The sequence below is a fragment of the Calidris pugnax genome, unplaced genomic scaffold, assembly GCF_001431845.1.
Source record: "Calidris pugnax isolate Ruff unplaced genomic scaffold, ASM143184v1 scaffold32, whole genome shotgun sequence".
Lineage (NCBI taxonomy): Eukaryota > Metazoa > Chordata > Aves > Charadriiformes > Scolopacidae > Calidris > Calidris pugnax.
The window spans coordinates 2093527-2108670 of record NW_015090783.1 but is presented as its reverse complement, the minus strand read 5'-3'; the positions used below and the strand labels follow the sequence as shown (position 1 = coordinate 2108670).

The 15144-nt window shown below is 44.2% G+C and overlaps 1 protein-coding gene across 5 annotated transcripts in view; it reads left to right on the top strand.

Moving 5' to 3' along the window:
• Positions 1-15144, top strand: part of PITPNM2 (phosphatidylinositol transfer protein, membrane associated 2) — a 135301-nt gene that overhangs the window by 99817 nt on the left and 20340 nt on the right. For 4 of the 5 annotated variants that reach the window (XM_014962044.1, XM_014962028.1, XM_014962012.1 and 1 more), the window contains 7 exons: positions 2114-2358; positions 2858-3047; positions 4069-4188; positions 4567-4778; positions 9578-9753; positions 10152-10322; positions 12998-13147. In XM_014962044.1, the coding sequence (XP_014817530.1) occupies positions 2114-2358; positions 2858-3047; positions 4069-4188; positions 4567-4778; positions 9578-9753; positions 10152-10322; positions 12998-13147 (1264 nt within the window). The remainder of the gene's footprint in view (positions 1-2113; positions 2359-2857; positions 3048-4068; positions 4189-4566; positions 4779-9577; positions 9754-10151; positions 10323-12997; positions 13148-15144) is intronic. The other variant, XM_014962037.1, reaches the window with a different exon arrangement.

Here is a 15144-nt window from a genome sequence, read left to right as displayed (position 1 = left end):
TTATTTGTACTTGTTCACAATTAGCCTACTACAATAGCGTGAAATTCCTAGCCACCATTGCAGGGATTTTCCCCTTAAGAGCACCCATCACCAAAAGGTAGTTCAAGAGTCAGGCATCTTAAGAGACTCCGGATCTTACAAGAAAGTTCTAAATAGCCACCTCCACCCCTAAACTAATCAGCAGTTGCTTGCATGTTCCCCACTTCCTTCAAAAGCAGAGGTTAATGAACTGAAAGGGAAAGGCGCCTCCACATGACTGCTGATAAACCTCTGGATGACCTGAGCTTGGTGACTCATGTTGTTCTCCAAATGAGCACTTAAAACATTTGTCTGAAAGCAAAAGTAGTGCTGAGATACTGAGAGAGCTCCTCCCGTGCCTCCAGCCAGGCAAAAGTTCACCTTGCAGGGGCTGTAAACTGGAATCAGAAAAGGTTTAAAGAGCAGGCATTAATACAGTGTAATGGTACTAAATAATTAAAGGCCATTCTTATGCAGGAGGTCTGGAAAATCTTTATTACAGACTTGGATGTGAATTTTAATACTTCTGGTGGGCTGTGTATTAAGACATGCTTTAACATTATCTGGTAAAAATGTAAGCTAGTTGTTAGGTTGCTAATGTGTGCCTGGGCATGCTTCCCTCCCACCAGCAGGCTTGTCAGGGGCTCAATCACTGCTCAAAGGACAACAGGTGACTAAAGATGCTAAAATGAGAAAAATTTGCCAAATGGAAAAATACTGCTGCCCTCCACCCCTTCCACACCCGCTCTGGCTCCACAGGGAATTGCTCAGGATGTTCTGCTCGCACAAGGGATAAGGCACAGGAGGAAAGATCAGCGCCTGCTTTCATGTATCTCAAAGGTGTGGGGTGGGGGATTTGAGTCCACGTGGGAGCTGTAAGCAATGAAAGCCCTGGTAATGAATAGATATTAAAAATAGTTACTGCTCCATTGTTTATTATATGTGACCAGTAAAAGTGGATGCTCTTGTACCTTCTCCTGGGGCATCAGGATTGGGCTCACAGCCATCCTGTTAATGATAGCCCACTCTGGAGTTCAGATATAATTCTTTCCTTCCCCCAAACTACAGCCTGTTTAGGCAAGGAAATGCTTCAACATAATACACGCATGACCTGGCAGCCAAAGTAAAAAGCTTTACTGTGTTCGTGCAGCAGTCTGCGAGCCAGATGTTGGCCAGTCCTTGGGTCATAAGGTCTTGAAGTTTTTTTCTCTTCAGTTCCTCTTTTGCAACACTATAAGCAAATCTAGAGTCTTATTTATAACTTCTGTGGTAGGCAAGCAGGCACAATGACTGATTTCTTCCCACAACTTCTTTACCCAGTAACTTGCCACTTGCTGACCTGTTTGCCCTTGTTCTTTTAATTTTGCTGAATGTGTTTTAGTGTCAACTGCTGCAGCTGAGCTCAGCACCCCAACAGAAAGCAACACCCATCTTTTATTTCTTTATTTTTCCACCCTAATGCACACAAGTAATGTCTTTACTGCTGCCACATTTTGCCTGGTTACAATTTTATGCAATTTTTTTCTTTTTTTTACTTTCAGCATTCCTTCTGCTGAGGGCACTTATGCTGAGGCTGTGTGTGTGCATTTGTGCACGCACGTGTGCAGGATGAGAGATGTGGAAGTTTAGACTCTTGCACCTGCACTGTCATTTGATTTAAGTGCCTCTCTTCCTTCCCTACCTTTCTTTACTCATCTGCACTGCATTTGAGAGCAGGCATTTCATTCTCTAGCTTTCATTAGCTTTGCAAAACAAATCAAGCTGAACTCTTTCAGTCTCTGTCCTTCTGTGGTCCTTCTCACACGGCTCTTGTCTTTGTGTGGAGATGGCCCAAACTGGACTCAGCCTGCTAGATCGGGGGTGCCAAGGCCCTGTATCATGGCTAATACTGTTTCTGCTGGAAATACCTTGCTTCACAGGTTGCTGTTTGCCTCATACATGACTGGACTTGATGTGGATAGTGTGTTTATTGTACACACCGTATGTGAGCTTGGGAGAGAAAAAATTCCAAAATGTGCAAAAAATGCACTTGGACCAAATATAATCTCTTTGCAAAATAAGCCTTTGTACTGTGCTCTCTTTCGTTCCCACCTAGGATGAATCAGTGCAGCCATTAATGCAGCCAAGCAAAATCCATGTTCTCCTCTTGGTACTTCACGGAGGGAACATCCTGGACTCGGGAAGTGGTGATCAGAGCTCTAAGCAAGGGGATGTCAACACCATCACGACAGTGTTTGACACAGTGATGAGGGTACATTACCCAGCTGCTCTTGGGCGCATTGCCATCAGGCTAGTCCCTTGCCCAGCCATCTGCTCTGAAGCATTTTCACTGGTGTCCAGGTAAGTTGATGCTACTTTGTCATGGAGAGAAACATACAGAATTTCACTCTTTTGTTTGTTTGTTTCTTTCTTTCTTTTCTTGCATCCCTGAAATGTTCTGTGTGTTGTATTGAAAGCTCTGACCACGCTTTGAGAATGCACTTATTAATATACTAGCAAGGCATTCAATCTCGATTTCATACTTAGCTGCAGTGAATACAGTAATCATGCAGTAAGAGTTCTGAGATTGATTTATTCTAATTAATCCAATAAATACTAAGGCTTTAATTCCTTGTCTGAGAGTTGTTCTATCAATGTAACTATGTTGTCCTTGAAGATTTACGTTTGATGGGAGGGAAAGATTTATTAAGCTCTCACCCATTCACCATGGAATAAATAGCCTTTCTATCTTGAGGCTTTTTTTTTTAATGAGCCACAATACTGACTGTACTGTCTGCAAATGGTTTTCCCTGCACTGCATGTTAGGCTGAATATTTCCAATGTCTCTTTCCCTATGTAGCCTCAGCCCATATAGTTATGATGAAGGCTGCCTGTCCAACAGCCAGGACCACATTCCCCTTGCTGCACTCCCTCTGCTAGCGACATCGTCCCCACAGTACCAAGAAGCAGTAGCCACAGTCATCGTCAGAGCCAACCAGGCCTACAGCGAGTTCATCAGATCCCAGGAGGGCATGTCATTCAATGGCCAGGTGAGCCAGAGGCTGTTTATAGCCACAATGAAAGGAAGAGCAAGTGAAGCAATTTCCTTCTGAAGCTCTCTTTTCCATTAATCTCTCAGGAGGGATGGAAACATGACAGTGTTGAGCTGCAATAAGAAAGTGTTGTGCTTCCATTTCTTTCTTTCTGAGAGAGAGAGATTATTGCTTATGTTCTGGCTTGAACCTTTGGGATTCAAAGCAAAGACTGAGCTTGTGTTCAGAAATGAAGCTACAAAGCTGTGAAGTTAATCAATTTTCAGCATGACACACCTTTCCAAATCAGGAATGCTACTTTTGTTACTGAGCACCATCTCTGCACCCCTTGCAAACCAAGGCTGTTTAGGCATTCCCATCTTTAAAGGACCTTCAGCAGCTCGTGCTGGAGCTGTCGCAGAAGTGGGTTTCTTTTTTGAGGTGACGCAGCTGCTGCACCCCATAAAAGACCATGACTGAGCCTCCGTGAGCAAAGTGACTCTCGCCCCACGAGGTTTGAGCTATTGGAGTGGCTGTCACATTGCACTGATGTAGAGTGATTTATCCACCCTGAGCTTGTTCCCAGCCAGCGCTGTGACTGGGCACCCAGACAGCCCTCTCCTACCCAGGGCTCTCAGTCCTTTATCGTGCCTGTCTGCTCAATACCCTTGAAGGCAGGACAGCGTTATCTCCTCAGGGGACAGAAGCACAGGGAAGTTTGCCTGAAGTAGCATGGACAGCTGGCGAGGAGGCAATCAAGCTTGGTTTTCTGAGGCTGGAGTTAGCGCTGTGATCAGTGCTGTGTGTTGCTTTCACTCCTGTCGGCTGGTGGGGACAGAACCCCTGAGCTGTGTTAGCTAATGAGAGTCTGCAGGGTATGAGTGGATGTTCATTGACAGAATAGCTTTACTGATGAAAGTGCTGGGCATCCTGTTACTGCAGCTTTCCTAGGTATAATCCAGCACTCTGTGTCATCCCTCAATTAAAGTCAAGGGACTTTTTTTTTTTTCCTCCTTCCCCGCTTCTGTTGCCTTTCCAGGTCTGCTTGGTAGGGGACTGTGTTGGAGGAATCCTGGGATTTGATGCCTTATGCTACAGCAATCAGACTGTGTCCGAGAGCCAGAACAGCAGTCGGCGAGGAAGCGTTGTGAGTGTCCAGGTAATGCTGGTTCCCAGCATCTACTGGGAATAGGTCTGCTGGCCACAGCACCTCCATGATGGCCCTCCATGGCCCCTGCTTCTAGTAAGGATCTTTTCATGAAACACCAAAGACTCTTTTCCTTACCAATGGCAAACATGTGCCTTAAGGTGTATATGAGTCTCAATTTGGGTGCGTTTGCTCTGAACGGGGGATGCCTTACCCTCTGGTGTGAAGCATCACCACACCCTTGGGAAATGGTTTGGTCTGAGGTACTGTGTTGCCTTCAACTGGGTTTTGGGGTAGATGGGGAAAGGAGGGTGAGAGGAGACAGTTATAATGTGGGTGTATTTTTGATTCAGCTGTTAGAGTGCTAAATCTGTACATTTCAAATCCTAGGATACGGACCTTCTGTCTCCTGGAATAACGGTGAACAACAGCTATTGTTCCAGTGGCTCTAATCTGGAAGCCAGCAGACACCTCAGCAGGAGCAACATTGATATTCCCCGTAGCAACGGAGAAGATCCAAAGAAGCAGCTGCCACGAAAAAGGAGTGATTCATCAACCTATGAACTGGACACGATAAAGCAGCATCAAGCCTTTCTTTCAAGGTAAGATTTTGAAGGAACAGAACCAGCAATATTCTGGAGCTGAGGCTGGTGCATCTGTGGAACCCAAATGTTGCTTTGTCATCCTGTGATAAGCAAGGTGGAGGAAAGTGTTTAATTTAGATTAGAGGGGTATAGATTTCAGTGTGCTGTATATGAAAAAAACCCAAAAGCTAACCACACTCTTCCTGAGTGGCAGCCAGAGAATCCAGCTGCTCTACTGCATCTGTATCACAATGAAGGAGCCCTTCATCCCGTTGCCTGACAGCCAAGGCAATCAGGTAACTGCTTTTTTGCTGTGCTGCAAGCTCAGGATGGAGCTCATAAAGCAAATGTAGAAATTGTGTGAGAGAAGACGGTGAAGCAGAACTGGGGATCCAGTGTTGCATTAGTTTCAAAGCATCTCTGAAAGTTCATTTTTGAATTGGGTGGCCTGTTCTTGGATAAGGTGGGGGTGAGCCAAGTGTCCTTTAGTTTTGGCCTAGTTGAAGTGTGAAAGTCAATTGTGGTCCCTTTCCTGTCTCAGGAGCAGGTTTCTGCTGTCGTGTGTGAAAGTCAATTGTGGTCCCTTTCCTGTCACAGGAGCAGGTTTCTGCTGTCGTGGTGGGATGCTCTGGATGAGACATCCTGAGCCCTAGCTGGTTGGCTGGTTCATGGGGCAACCTTCAACTGCATGTGAGGATTGTTGTGTCTGTGTGACTATTTGGCAAAGGAGCCCGTCCCCTGTACGGAGCAGGGACAGGGGATTGTATTCTGTCCCCTGCCAGAGCTGCTCCATTGCACCAAGGTCATGTTTCAAATTTGTTACTCGCTATCGAAGACCCCAGTATCACATTCCTGAGCTGCTTCAAATGGACTTTGAGGAACGTATCCGTTAACATAAATGATGAAATTTTCATAGCAGTCTTTCCATTGCCGCTGATCGTTCATTGATTACTTCAGAAAGCCCGGAGGCTTTTTCTGACTGAAAGATCTTCAGCCTGCGGAACTGGGAAGCCCAAATGTCTTCCTCCTTCCAGAGGAGCTGCAACATCCTCTTAATCCCTCTTCCCCCATGTCCCAGGTATGGGGGAGCAATGTTGCCTCCACAGCAAACACCATTATTTGCAGTGCATCTGTGCTCAAGGCTGTTCCTTTTGCCCTGTGCCAAGTTGAAGGGTTGTCCTGCACTTCTGCCCCTCTTTCTCTACTTCCAGTCATTGCTCTAGCACAGGGACCCGACCTGCCATGTCAGGGCTCCTTTTATAAAAGATTTGTAGGAGAAGGTATCGAAGTGAATGTCGTTGCTGCCCAGAGATACTATATTCAGAAAGACAACTGCATTTACAAAAACCACAACAAGCTTCTCAGTTATTTCCAGCAGGTTAATAAAAGGCAATCAGTCTCTTGTTCATACCTTATCAAAACAGCCTCCTGTATTACAGGAGAAAATACTAGTCGTGCAAAAACATGCTCTTTCTCCTCCTTGTTCTTGACCTCAGGGGCATGGACTGAGCTAAGGAAAGGGGGCTGCAGTCTCGCTGCAGTTTGACATCTAGTTCAGAATAAGCTCTGGACCTGAGGTGGATAATGGATTGCAGAGTTTGTTTTTTCAGATAGCTTTGTCCTGGTCCTTCCTGCTCCATCTCTGAAGGATTGTGCCTGCTCCAAACATGAAGCACTTGGAGGTCCCTGGCAAGGGCTGTCAGTGTTTGGTGCGCTGGTGGATTGGTGCATCTTTACTTCTTTTAGAGTTTTATATCTTTTTTATTCTACCTTTAGACGTCGTGTCAAAAATTAGTCTCTTCCCACAGCTCAAGAGGAAGATTCCTTCAGGGAAAGGGGCAGGTTGGAGCTTCTGTATGAGCACTTCTCCCTCTCAGCTCCACGGTGCATGGGAGGCTGGGGTGCAGTGATTCACCTCTTCCCCTCCTGCGTGAGGGCAGGGTGTCACACCCGGACACGTCCCCTGGACCTTGTGCTTACAGCCATCATTACCCAGCAGCGCAGTCATCAGCAGAACGCCCCTTCGGCCTCTCTGTCACTGAGTAATGATTTTCCCATACGAAAACCAAGCCCTGATGTGACGCAGCTTCGTGCAGGAGACTGGCAGAACAGAGCCAAGTTTTCCTAATGGGCACAGCAGACAGGCAACCTGGCATACAGGGGCCTTTCTCTCCGATTGCAGATTTCAGCTTGTGCCAAAGACACTCATTTTTATTCATGTATCAGACCTACCCGCTTCTCTGGGATAATGCCCAGCAAGCCAGAGCAGCATCTGGAGATTACAATCACACATTTATTTTTAAATTCAGTCCTTCTGCACAACTACATTATTTCTGGCTGTGCTGTACTTGTATTATTGTAAATGAGTTGATTTGCTTCTGAAATCCATAAGCTCTTGTTTAATTAATGCACACAGTACATCTGCTGCTTTTTAAAGGGAGAACAGGGCACTGTAGGTTGCTTGGAGCATGACGGATTCAGAGTTCCCCTTGGCTCTCATTTCTTTGATTGCTAAAAAGACTATGAAGTTCCCAGTGAAAGGAGAGAAGCTGTCCAAATTGTTTAGTGGTACGAGTGCTCTCATTCTCTTCCATTCCCCACGAAGAGATGCTGTGGGAAGTGGGTGGAAGACACCAAAAACCCCTTGCAACCATCCTGCCATAACACATCTGCAATCAGGATAGTCTTTCCTTTTGTGCCTTCCTTGGAATCGTGATGGTGTTGTCCTGGGTTTGGCAAAACTGAATGTGTTCTGAATAACTTCGTATTCCTCACACACAGCACACTTAATGCATTGCAGTCTTGTCAGCTAAGATAATTGTAGCTTCACTGAAGGTGGCTTGTTTCTGAATGTGTTTCAACGTTGCACGACTTGGCAGCGTGATCTCAAGGAAGATCGTTCACCTCACAGAAATGGGAACACGCTCATTTTATCTGTCACTGCTGTAACCTCCCGTTCCGCTCACTTTTGACATCACTGTTTTGACTTTCCGTGATATGTATGTCTGGCATAAGTAGGGTTGTTATTTCTCTGCAGTTGGTAACTGGGAGAATAGTACCGTGCGTGTCTGCACCTTTAGAGACTAGATGACAGTGCAGCATGAGAAGAAGCTGTTTTAGCATCCGTTGGGAGCAGCAGAAGTGCTGTCTCTGCAGTAATGCATTATTTGCAAAAGCAGGAAAACAAAGTCTGAGGAAAACCCGTTTTTTTTTTTTTTTTTTCAAATGTGTGAGTATTTGCAGCTGCTCTTTAATTGAATGGGTGTCCCAGAGGAGGAGTGTGTGTGAGCAACTGCTCTGGTGCTACAGATGGTGGGGAGCAAGCAGCCCTGTTTCCATGAGCAGCGCTGGGACATCACTGTCCAACTATTGCATACAGAGACATGGCAAGTGCTGGTGGCCACCTGGGATTTTGACTGAGGGCCACAGAGCTGGCAAGAGACTGTTGCATTCACATCATTCCTGACTCCAGGCCAGTAAACCTTCATATCCAACCCCTCTGCTGCATCCTTTTATCCTACATATTTTATAGAACCTGTTCAGATGCTTTTTAAAGTGTTTGTAAACACCCTGTTAAGTCACTGCTGGTATTCCATCTTCAACTCTCTGCTTCTAATTATAACGATGATAACCCAGCAAGGCTGCTGTCTGAATCTGTGGAACCTGGAGAGCAGAAGAAATTGCAGCTTAATGCTTTTTGGGTGGTAACAGAAGAATCTCAGAAACCCTTTTGTGAACCAGGTTATTAGTGTTACCCACCTGTCGTTTCGCTGTCTAATCCCAGATGTAGACTGCAAAGAAGCACCTCTTCTTAACGTGGGGGTGGATTCCCAGGATTTTCATCTAGAGTTCCTGCTGCTTCTTCCTTGGTATCTAAGTGATACGTGAATCTAAATCTCTGAGTCAAGCCTGTGTATTGCCCAGCCTGCACTGCACACAGGGTGAATTTTACAGAAGAGATTTGACACTTGAAAGAAGAAGGGAAAGCCAGACGTGATTTGTATCATTACTCTTCTCAAGTACAGTTACCTGGAGTTGTTGGGCTGGAATTGAGGAGTTTGGTAATAACTCGACAGGTGTGGCCTCATGGGCAGAAGACAAGTCCTGGGTACATGATAAATACAATTTGCCCTGTAGTCACTGAGTTAATTACCCCAAATTCCCATTCTCAGTGAATGCCCTACACATGCATGGAAGCTGTGGTGCAGCTCGGTGCACTAGAATACTAGAAACCCTCTTGCAGATTTTGATATATCTTTTTGTCTCTCCTCTCCTGTTTTCTTTTTTCCTTTTCAATCCTATAACATTTGTCCAACTATTTCCACGAGGAAGAAATGGGTAAGCACGGCTTTCCGTAACATTTGAGAATGGGTGATGGAAGGAACTCAAATGTTGACAACCAGAAAGCATAGCAGTAATGTGTGTAATGGAGTGAATCACTGCAAACCTGCTTTTTTCCCTGCTACTCTAGTAATTTTGGCTTGCTGGTTATTTCATCTTGCAAATAACTATCCTGCTAGCATCCACCAAGATTTTGACTCCTCAAAGAAAGCAATTTTGAGGAGATAGGAGTGTGTAAATGAACCCACTTGAAGCTTAGGTTTGTACGGTCTAAATTATGCCACTGTAATGGGGTAATTGGGGGGACGTTTTACTGACCAGTAGAACTACAGTACTGAGGCATGGTGGGTTGATTGGCACAGTCCCTTCACTAAAGAGGTAGAAATTATATTCACTGTCAATCACTTATCTGGCCTTGAATTAAGAAGGAACAGCATAAAAAAAAAATTTCACTTTATTTTCTGTTCTTGTCCCAGTTTACATTCTAGTGTGCTGAAAAACGACCCAGGATCCAGGCGATCTAGTAGCTCTACTATGTTGGATGGAGGAAATATTGGAAAGTTTGAATTTGAGATCACTGACTTCTTCCTCTTTGGTTCTCCCTTGGGTCTGGTTCTCGCACTGCGAAAAACTGTCATTCCAGCTCTTGACAGTAAGTCCTAATGTAAACTGCTGAGCGCACGTAATAGATGGTGTAAGCACCTTCTGGTACAAATATAGTATTCTGATGAGACAAACTGGTAAAAACCAAACATCTATATATACTATTTATTGCATCATAAGGAAGCAGATCACTGTGTGCTCTAGCCAGTACTGATTATACAATTTATTTGCAATGTACTTCCAAACATTAAAAATACTGTGCGATTTTTGAGTCTATAAATATTGTGATAAATTGTTTCAACTGACTAGACTGGAAGATGAGTGAGATGATAAATCTTTAGTGCTTTTTTTTAACCCAACAGTTGTCCTTTTTACAGACAAATATTTACAAGAATCTCATAAAAAAACTTTTGATGCTTGAGGGTTTTTTTTTCTCCATCTTCTTAGTCTTTCAGCTCAGACCAGCTTGTCAGCAGGTCTATAACCTGTTCCACCCTGCAGACCCATCTGCTTCACGTCTCGAGCCTCTTCTGGAGAGGAAGTTTTATCTTTTGCCCCCCTTTAATATTCCCCGTTACCAGAGGTTTCCACTGGGTGATGGCAACTCTGCTGTTCTGGGTAAGTCACTTTGGATCCATATTAGCTGTCTGAAGGGTTATATCTACACTTACATTAAATTATCAAAGCAATTGGGAATGACAAGAAAGCGAATTGGCCCTATAATGTTAGCTTTATTCCAAATTTTCCAGAAAAGTAGTTTTCTTGTGACAAAATCAGTGCCTTGTGACCCATATGCCCTTTATTTGTCACACAAAGGCCATCAGCTGCTGAGAGTCATGATGTGGTGACCTCTCTGCAAAGGTCCCTGTTTTATACCCAAGCTGGTGCTTGTGGTTGAGACTGAATGAAACATGATTAACTCAGCAGAGTTTAGGACTTCAGTGTTTGGAGGGCCAGGGAAGATTGGAAGGAGCAGAGTCAACAGTGAGATAATGAGATGATTTACTTCATTGCAACATGTGCTTTTTCACAGGACAGGCTACTGCAGATTGGTGGGCTGGTGACAGTGCCTTGCCCTTGCCAATGAGACATTTTGTCTCAGCATACCTAGGATTCCTCTGCCATCAGTGGCCTCTTCACTTGCTCTACCCCAATTGCAGCAGTAACGAAGTCTGAAATGGCTGTGTGCATGCCCTTTTGTCTTATTGGGTTGCATTTGAAACAACTGTGTCCTGACCATGCCCTGCCTCAGCTCCCATTACATCGGTGCTCTTGCAGTTGATCTAATAAAATAAATTATATTTCCTACCATCTTCACCTCACTTCTGTCCCGAGACTCTCATGGTCTGTTGCCATTTCAGTGCAGGCTCTCATTGCAAGGAGCTCTCAGGGAAGCTCATCCCCTCGCTGTGCAGAACTAAATTTGACCTTTCTGCTTCACCTAAAGCTTTGGTTCCCTGGCAGGGTCAGGGCTTTGAGCCAGGAAGAACTGCTGCACCAGAATTTTTTCCCTTGTTAGAGGTTGTTAGTCGATAGCTACTTAAAGGCAACATTGCAACTGAGATTCACTACTATAAAGCTAGACCTCAGCACCCAGGAAATCATGCTGGCAAACCAGAGTAGAATATCAAAGCCACCAGCTAGAAAGATTGGGATTTGATTGTTGGGCTTTTTCCCAAAAGCTCTGGTAGCTTTTCATTTGTTTAATAATTGAATCATCCAGGACTAAATGAAGAGAAATATATATGTAGAGCTGAATAATTCAGGTGATACTCTGCATCACTTTTAAATTGAAAATGCAAAACAGCTGTCTACTATGTAGCAGTATCTTTAAAGATTGTATTGTAATTGCTGAATCTGGAGGTCTGATTTGTTAAATGGATATAAACTAAAACCCAAGTTTAATAAAGTGAATAAAATACTTTCTGCAGGCCCCACTCACTTGTCAAATTTAGAAAAGATCTTGCTGCAACACTTTTTAAAAATGGATCCACCCACAATTACATTTGTACCCGGTTCGGTTACAACAGCTCAGGGAATCTATAGCAACTTGAAAAGCAATTTGCTTTTTGGGTATATTCTAGGTATCAGCTACAAGTAGCTTCTTAAAAAAAAAATCCTAAACATCTTACCTTATTCCTCTTAAATACATTTTAAATCCCCTGTTCTCACTGAAGCCAGAGGTAGAAGTCCCATTGACACTGAGCAACCTGTGTTCTGGTTATCATTCCGTGCAGCAGCAGGGATCTTATTAGTTTGCTGTGTCTCCCTAGACCTTTGTTGAGTTGCCTGTGTGTAGAGAGACACTTGCGATGTAGTGGAGAGGAGTTAAACAGTCAATTAGCTCAACTATAAGAAGGGTAGAGTGATTTCAAAACCCTCTCCAGGTTTGAGTCTTGTTATTTTAAGAGGTGCTGTTCTGCTGTGATGAATTAAACTGACAAAAAGGCAGCTTTAAATTCTCTTCTCATGTAAAACAAAGCCTTTTCATTTGCTTATCATAAAATAACAGGCTATTCCTTTCCATTAGGGTCAAAATTTCAGTGTTGTGATTTACACATTACCCAGAAGGACTGTTCTAACCATGATTTGCAAAGTTGCTACTGAAGTTAGTGTTCACTGTAGGGCACTCCAGAAGAGTTAATTGCTGCTATAATTAAGCTATATGATTTGTGATCACGTAAAATTCAGGTGCTCAATTATAATTAGTTATGTACAAAACCTTCTGTAACGCTGCTTGTGCATATTTCCTCATGCAGATAGCAAGCTTATTTAAAGTCCATGATTCAGAAAGCCTCTTAAACTTTTTTTTTTCTTTTTCCCATCTGTAAATGTTGGGTCCCTGTTTCATTATAACCAACTTGCAGAGTGAAATCAAGCTCACATCCTTGCTTACTCCTGTGCGTTGCACTGTGTAGGCTCTGAGTCTGATTAAGTAAATCTCTCCTTAGAGCGTCCTTTTTTTCCACGAAGTAAAATGATTTCTCTGGATCTGCTGGGTATTTATGGATTTGGCTCATTGGAGAAGCTGGTTAAGAGGACTCCCTTTTCTTTTGTTGTTGAAATGCCATTGTTGTGCTCTCCTCTGCTACCAGTTAATCTCTCTGATGTGAGTCTATTTGGAAAGTCACCCATGTTTTGTTTCTTTTACTCTATTTGAAGGTTGTCCTTTCATTGAAGACTCATAGTTGAAGTACTCGGTTGTAACTGTTTGTATGTTAACACTTTGTGGCCACATGTCTGTTGTTCTTTGTCCTTCTGTTTTGTTTTTTTTTTTCCCCATCTGCTTCTAGTTGAGACAATCCAGAACAATCCCATCCTCCTCATGGAAAGTAGCCCTCTGGGTGCTCTCCAGCACCAGGACAGCTTCATGGAAACAAGTATCCCCGTTCCCGTACTGAATTGGCAAGATGTTTCCAATAAAAGTGCTGGTTTTGCTGAGTGTGTGTAATCTACACTTTCGTATTGTCTGTGGTGTTGGGTACTTGGGGTGCTTTTTGGAGATCATACTGTTGCCTCCTGGAGTTGAAATCTTCATGCTGTGTCTCAGGCTGTGCCACATGAAATAACCACTTGGGATTGTGCTTGGGTATACCCTGTCTGGGAGACCCACCGTGCAAAGAGTGAGTTGGAATTAACAAACTCTGTCCCGTTCCGGTGTTGATGCTGGAAAGGGAGACTGCTGCCACAGACTTGCATTTTTCCAGCTGTGGTGGCTGCGCTGCTGGGAAGAGAAGCCTCTTTGGCACAGCGAGACAGCCCCCTGGGTGGCCCTGCTCGTGTGGTATACCCCATGTGCAGGATTCCCTGGGAATGGGGAGGTTGTCAGCAGTGTGTGTCTCCCCAGCAGTCAGCTACACTGCACTGTGGCCAGAAGTCTAATTAATGTCAGAACAGATTTTTTCCATTTGAGTATTTTACGTTTGGACACTCCTTGTGGCTCTGCTGAATACAGTGAATGAGGCTTTCAGACCCCAAGGTGGCTATACACGTTGGCTTTTTAAAATTAATTTCTCGACTTCTGCCTTAAAAGCAAAGTTTGATGCGTTTGTTTTGCCTTATTTTCCATCATAAATGCTGCATGGCCTCGTTTATTCTGGTTGTGGCTGGTGCTACATCTGCGATTTTAATGAGTCTTGACTTTGTTTTAGCTTCTTCTTCCCCGTGTGTCTTACTTGCCCGTTCTCACCCCTTTTCAGTGTTTTTCATTGAGAGCTTGGTTCTGCTGCCTTGTTTTTAACAAGCTGGCCCTTGCTGTTTATGAGCAGTCCGGCACGTTATGTGGTCATACAGGATGGCAACATTGCTGAGTATTCCAGTCTCTCCCTTTGTCTTTTGAAGATGTAGATGATTTTTAGGTATGCAGTTGCCATGTTGCCTGTGCTGTGATGTTCTGTAACAAAGCAGAGGGAACGGATCTGGTACTATTAATTAATCGCTTTGGAGGTCACTGATGAAATGCCATTTAACTGTCATCTGATATTTCTTGCTGTCAGGACAGAGCTTTTAGAAGCTTCTCTGCTTTTTACCTTGTGTGTCAAGAGCACAATATGGCCAAGCAGTGCTTGGCTTGACTGTAGCAAGTGCTGAATCCCACTCAGTTCAGCCACTGGACTGCAGGAAATTTCCAGAACCATAAAAACTTACGGACAACAGAAATCTATGTTGCTCTTGATCTCAGGGTAGCGACTGCAGTGTGCCCAGTGCTGACCAGTGACTCCAGTGCAAGCAGGGTCTGGCCTGTGCTGAGCCGCTGGCTGGCTTTTCTTTTTATTTTTTTTTAATTATTATTTTTATTGAACTTTACATGGGTTTGATTGCTTTGAGTATTTCCCGCTTCAGTGCCACAGCTCAGCCTGCAAATAGCCCATATTGAAATCTGCCATTCAGATACCCCAAGGACTTAACTCAGTGCCAGCAGTACATTAGGAGAATGGCCCAGTGCCGCTCACTTAGTGGGAAACAATTAGTAAGAACATTGACAAACGAGTCCATAGATGAAAAGGCACAGCACTAAAATGAGTATTAAAGAACCATAGCTAGGCAAAAAAAAAAGGGATTTTGCTTCTTCTGTCACCTCTTCTGGCAGTGCAGTTAAATCTCGGTTCATTGCACTGGCCCGATGGGTCCTTTGCTGGGAGAGGGTGCTCAGGGCACCGCTCCAGCCAGATCTCCTCTTCCTGAAGCTTCCTCATTCTGATAAAGTCTACCTTTGGACACAGGACAAAGTACATTTCAAACAGTGCATTAGACCGGGGACACCTCTGTCCTTATCTAGGGATCTAAAGGAACAGCTGATCATTCTATGATTCTCATCTTGATGGAAGACTTGCTACTGCTGGTCCTGGTCCAGCCATCTGACTTTACCCAGGGCTCAAAGTGCTTGCCTGAAAAACCTCAGGACTTGAGTTGTGGCCGGGAATGTCACCTCTGCAGTGCA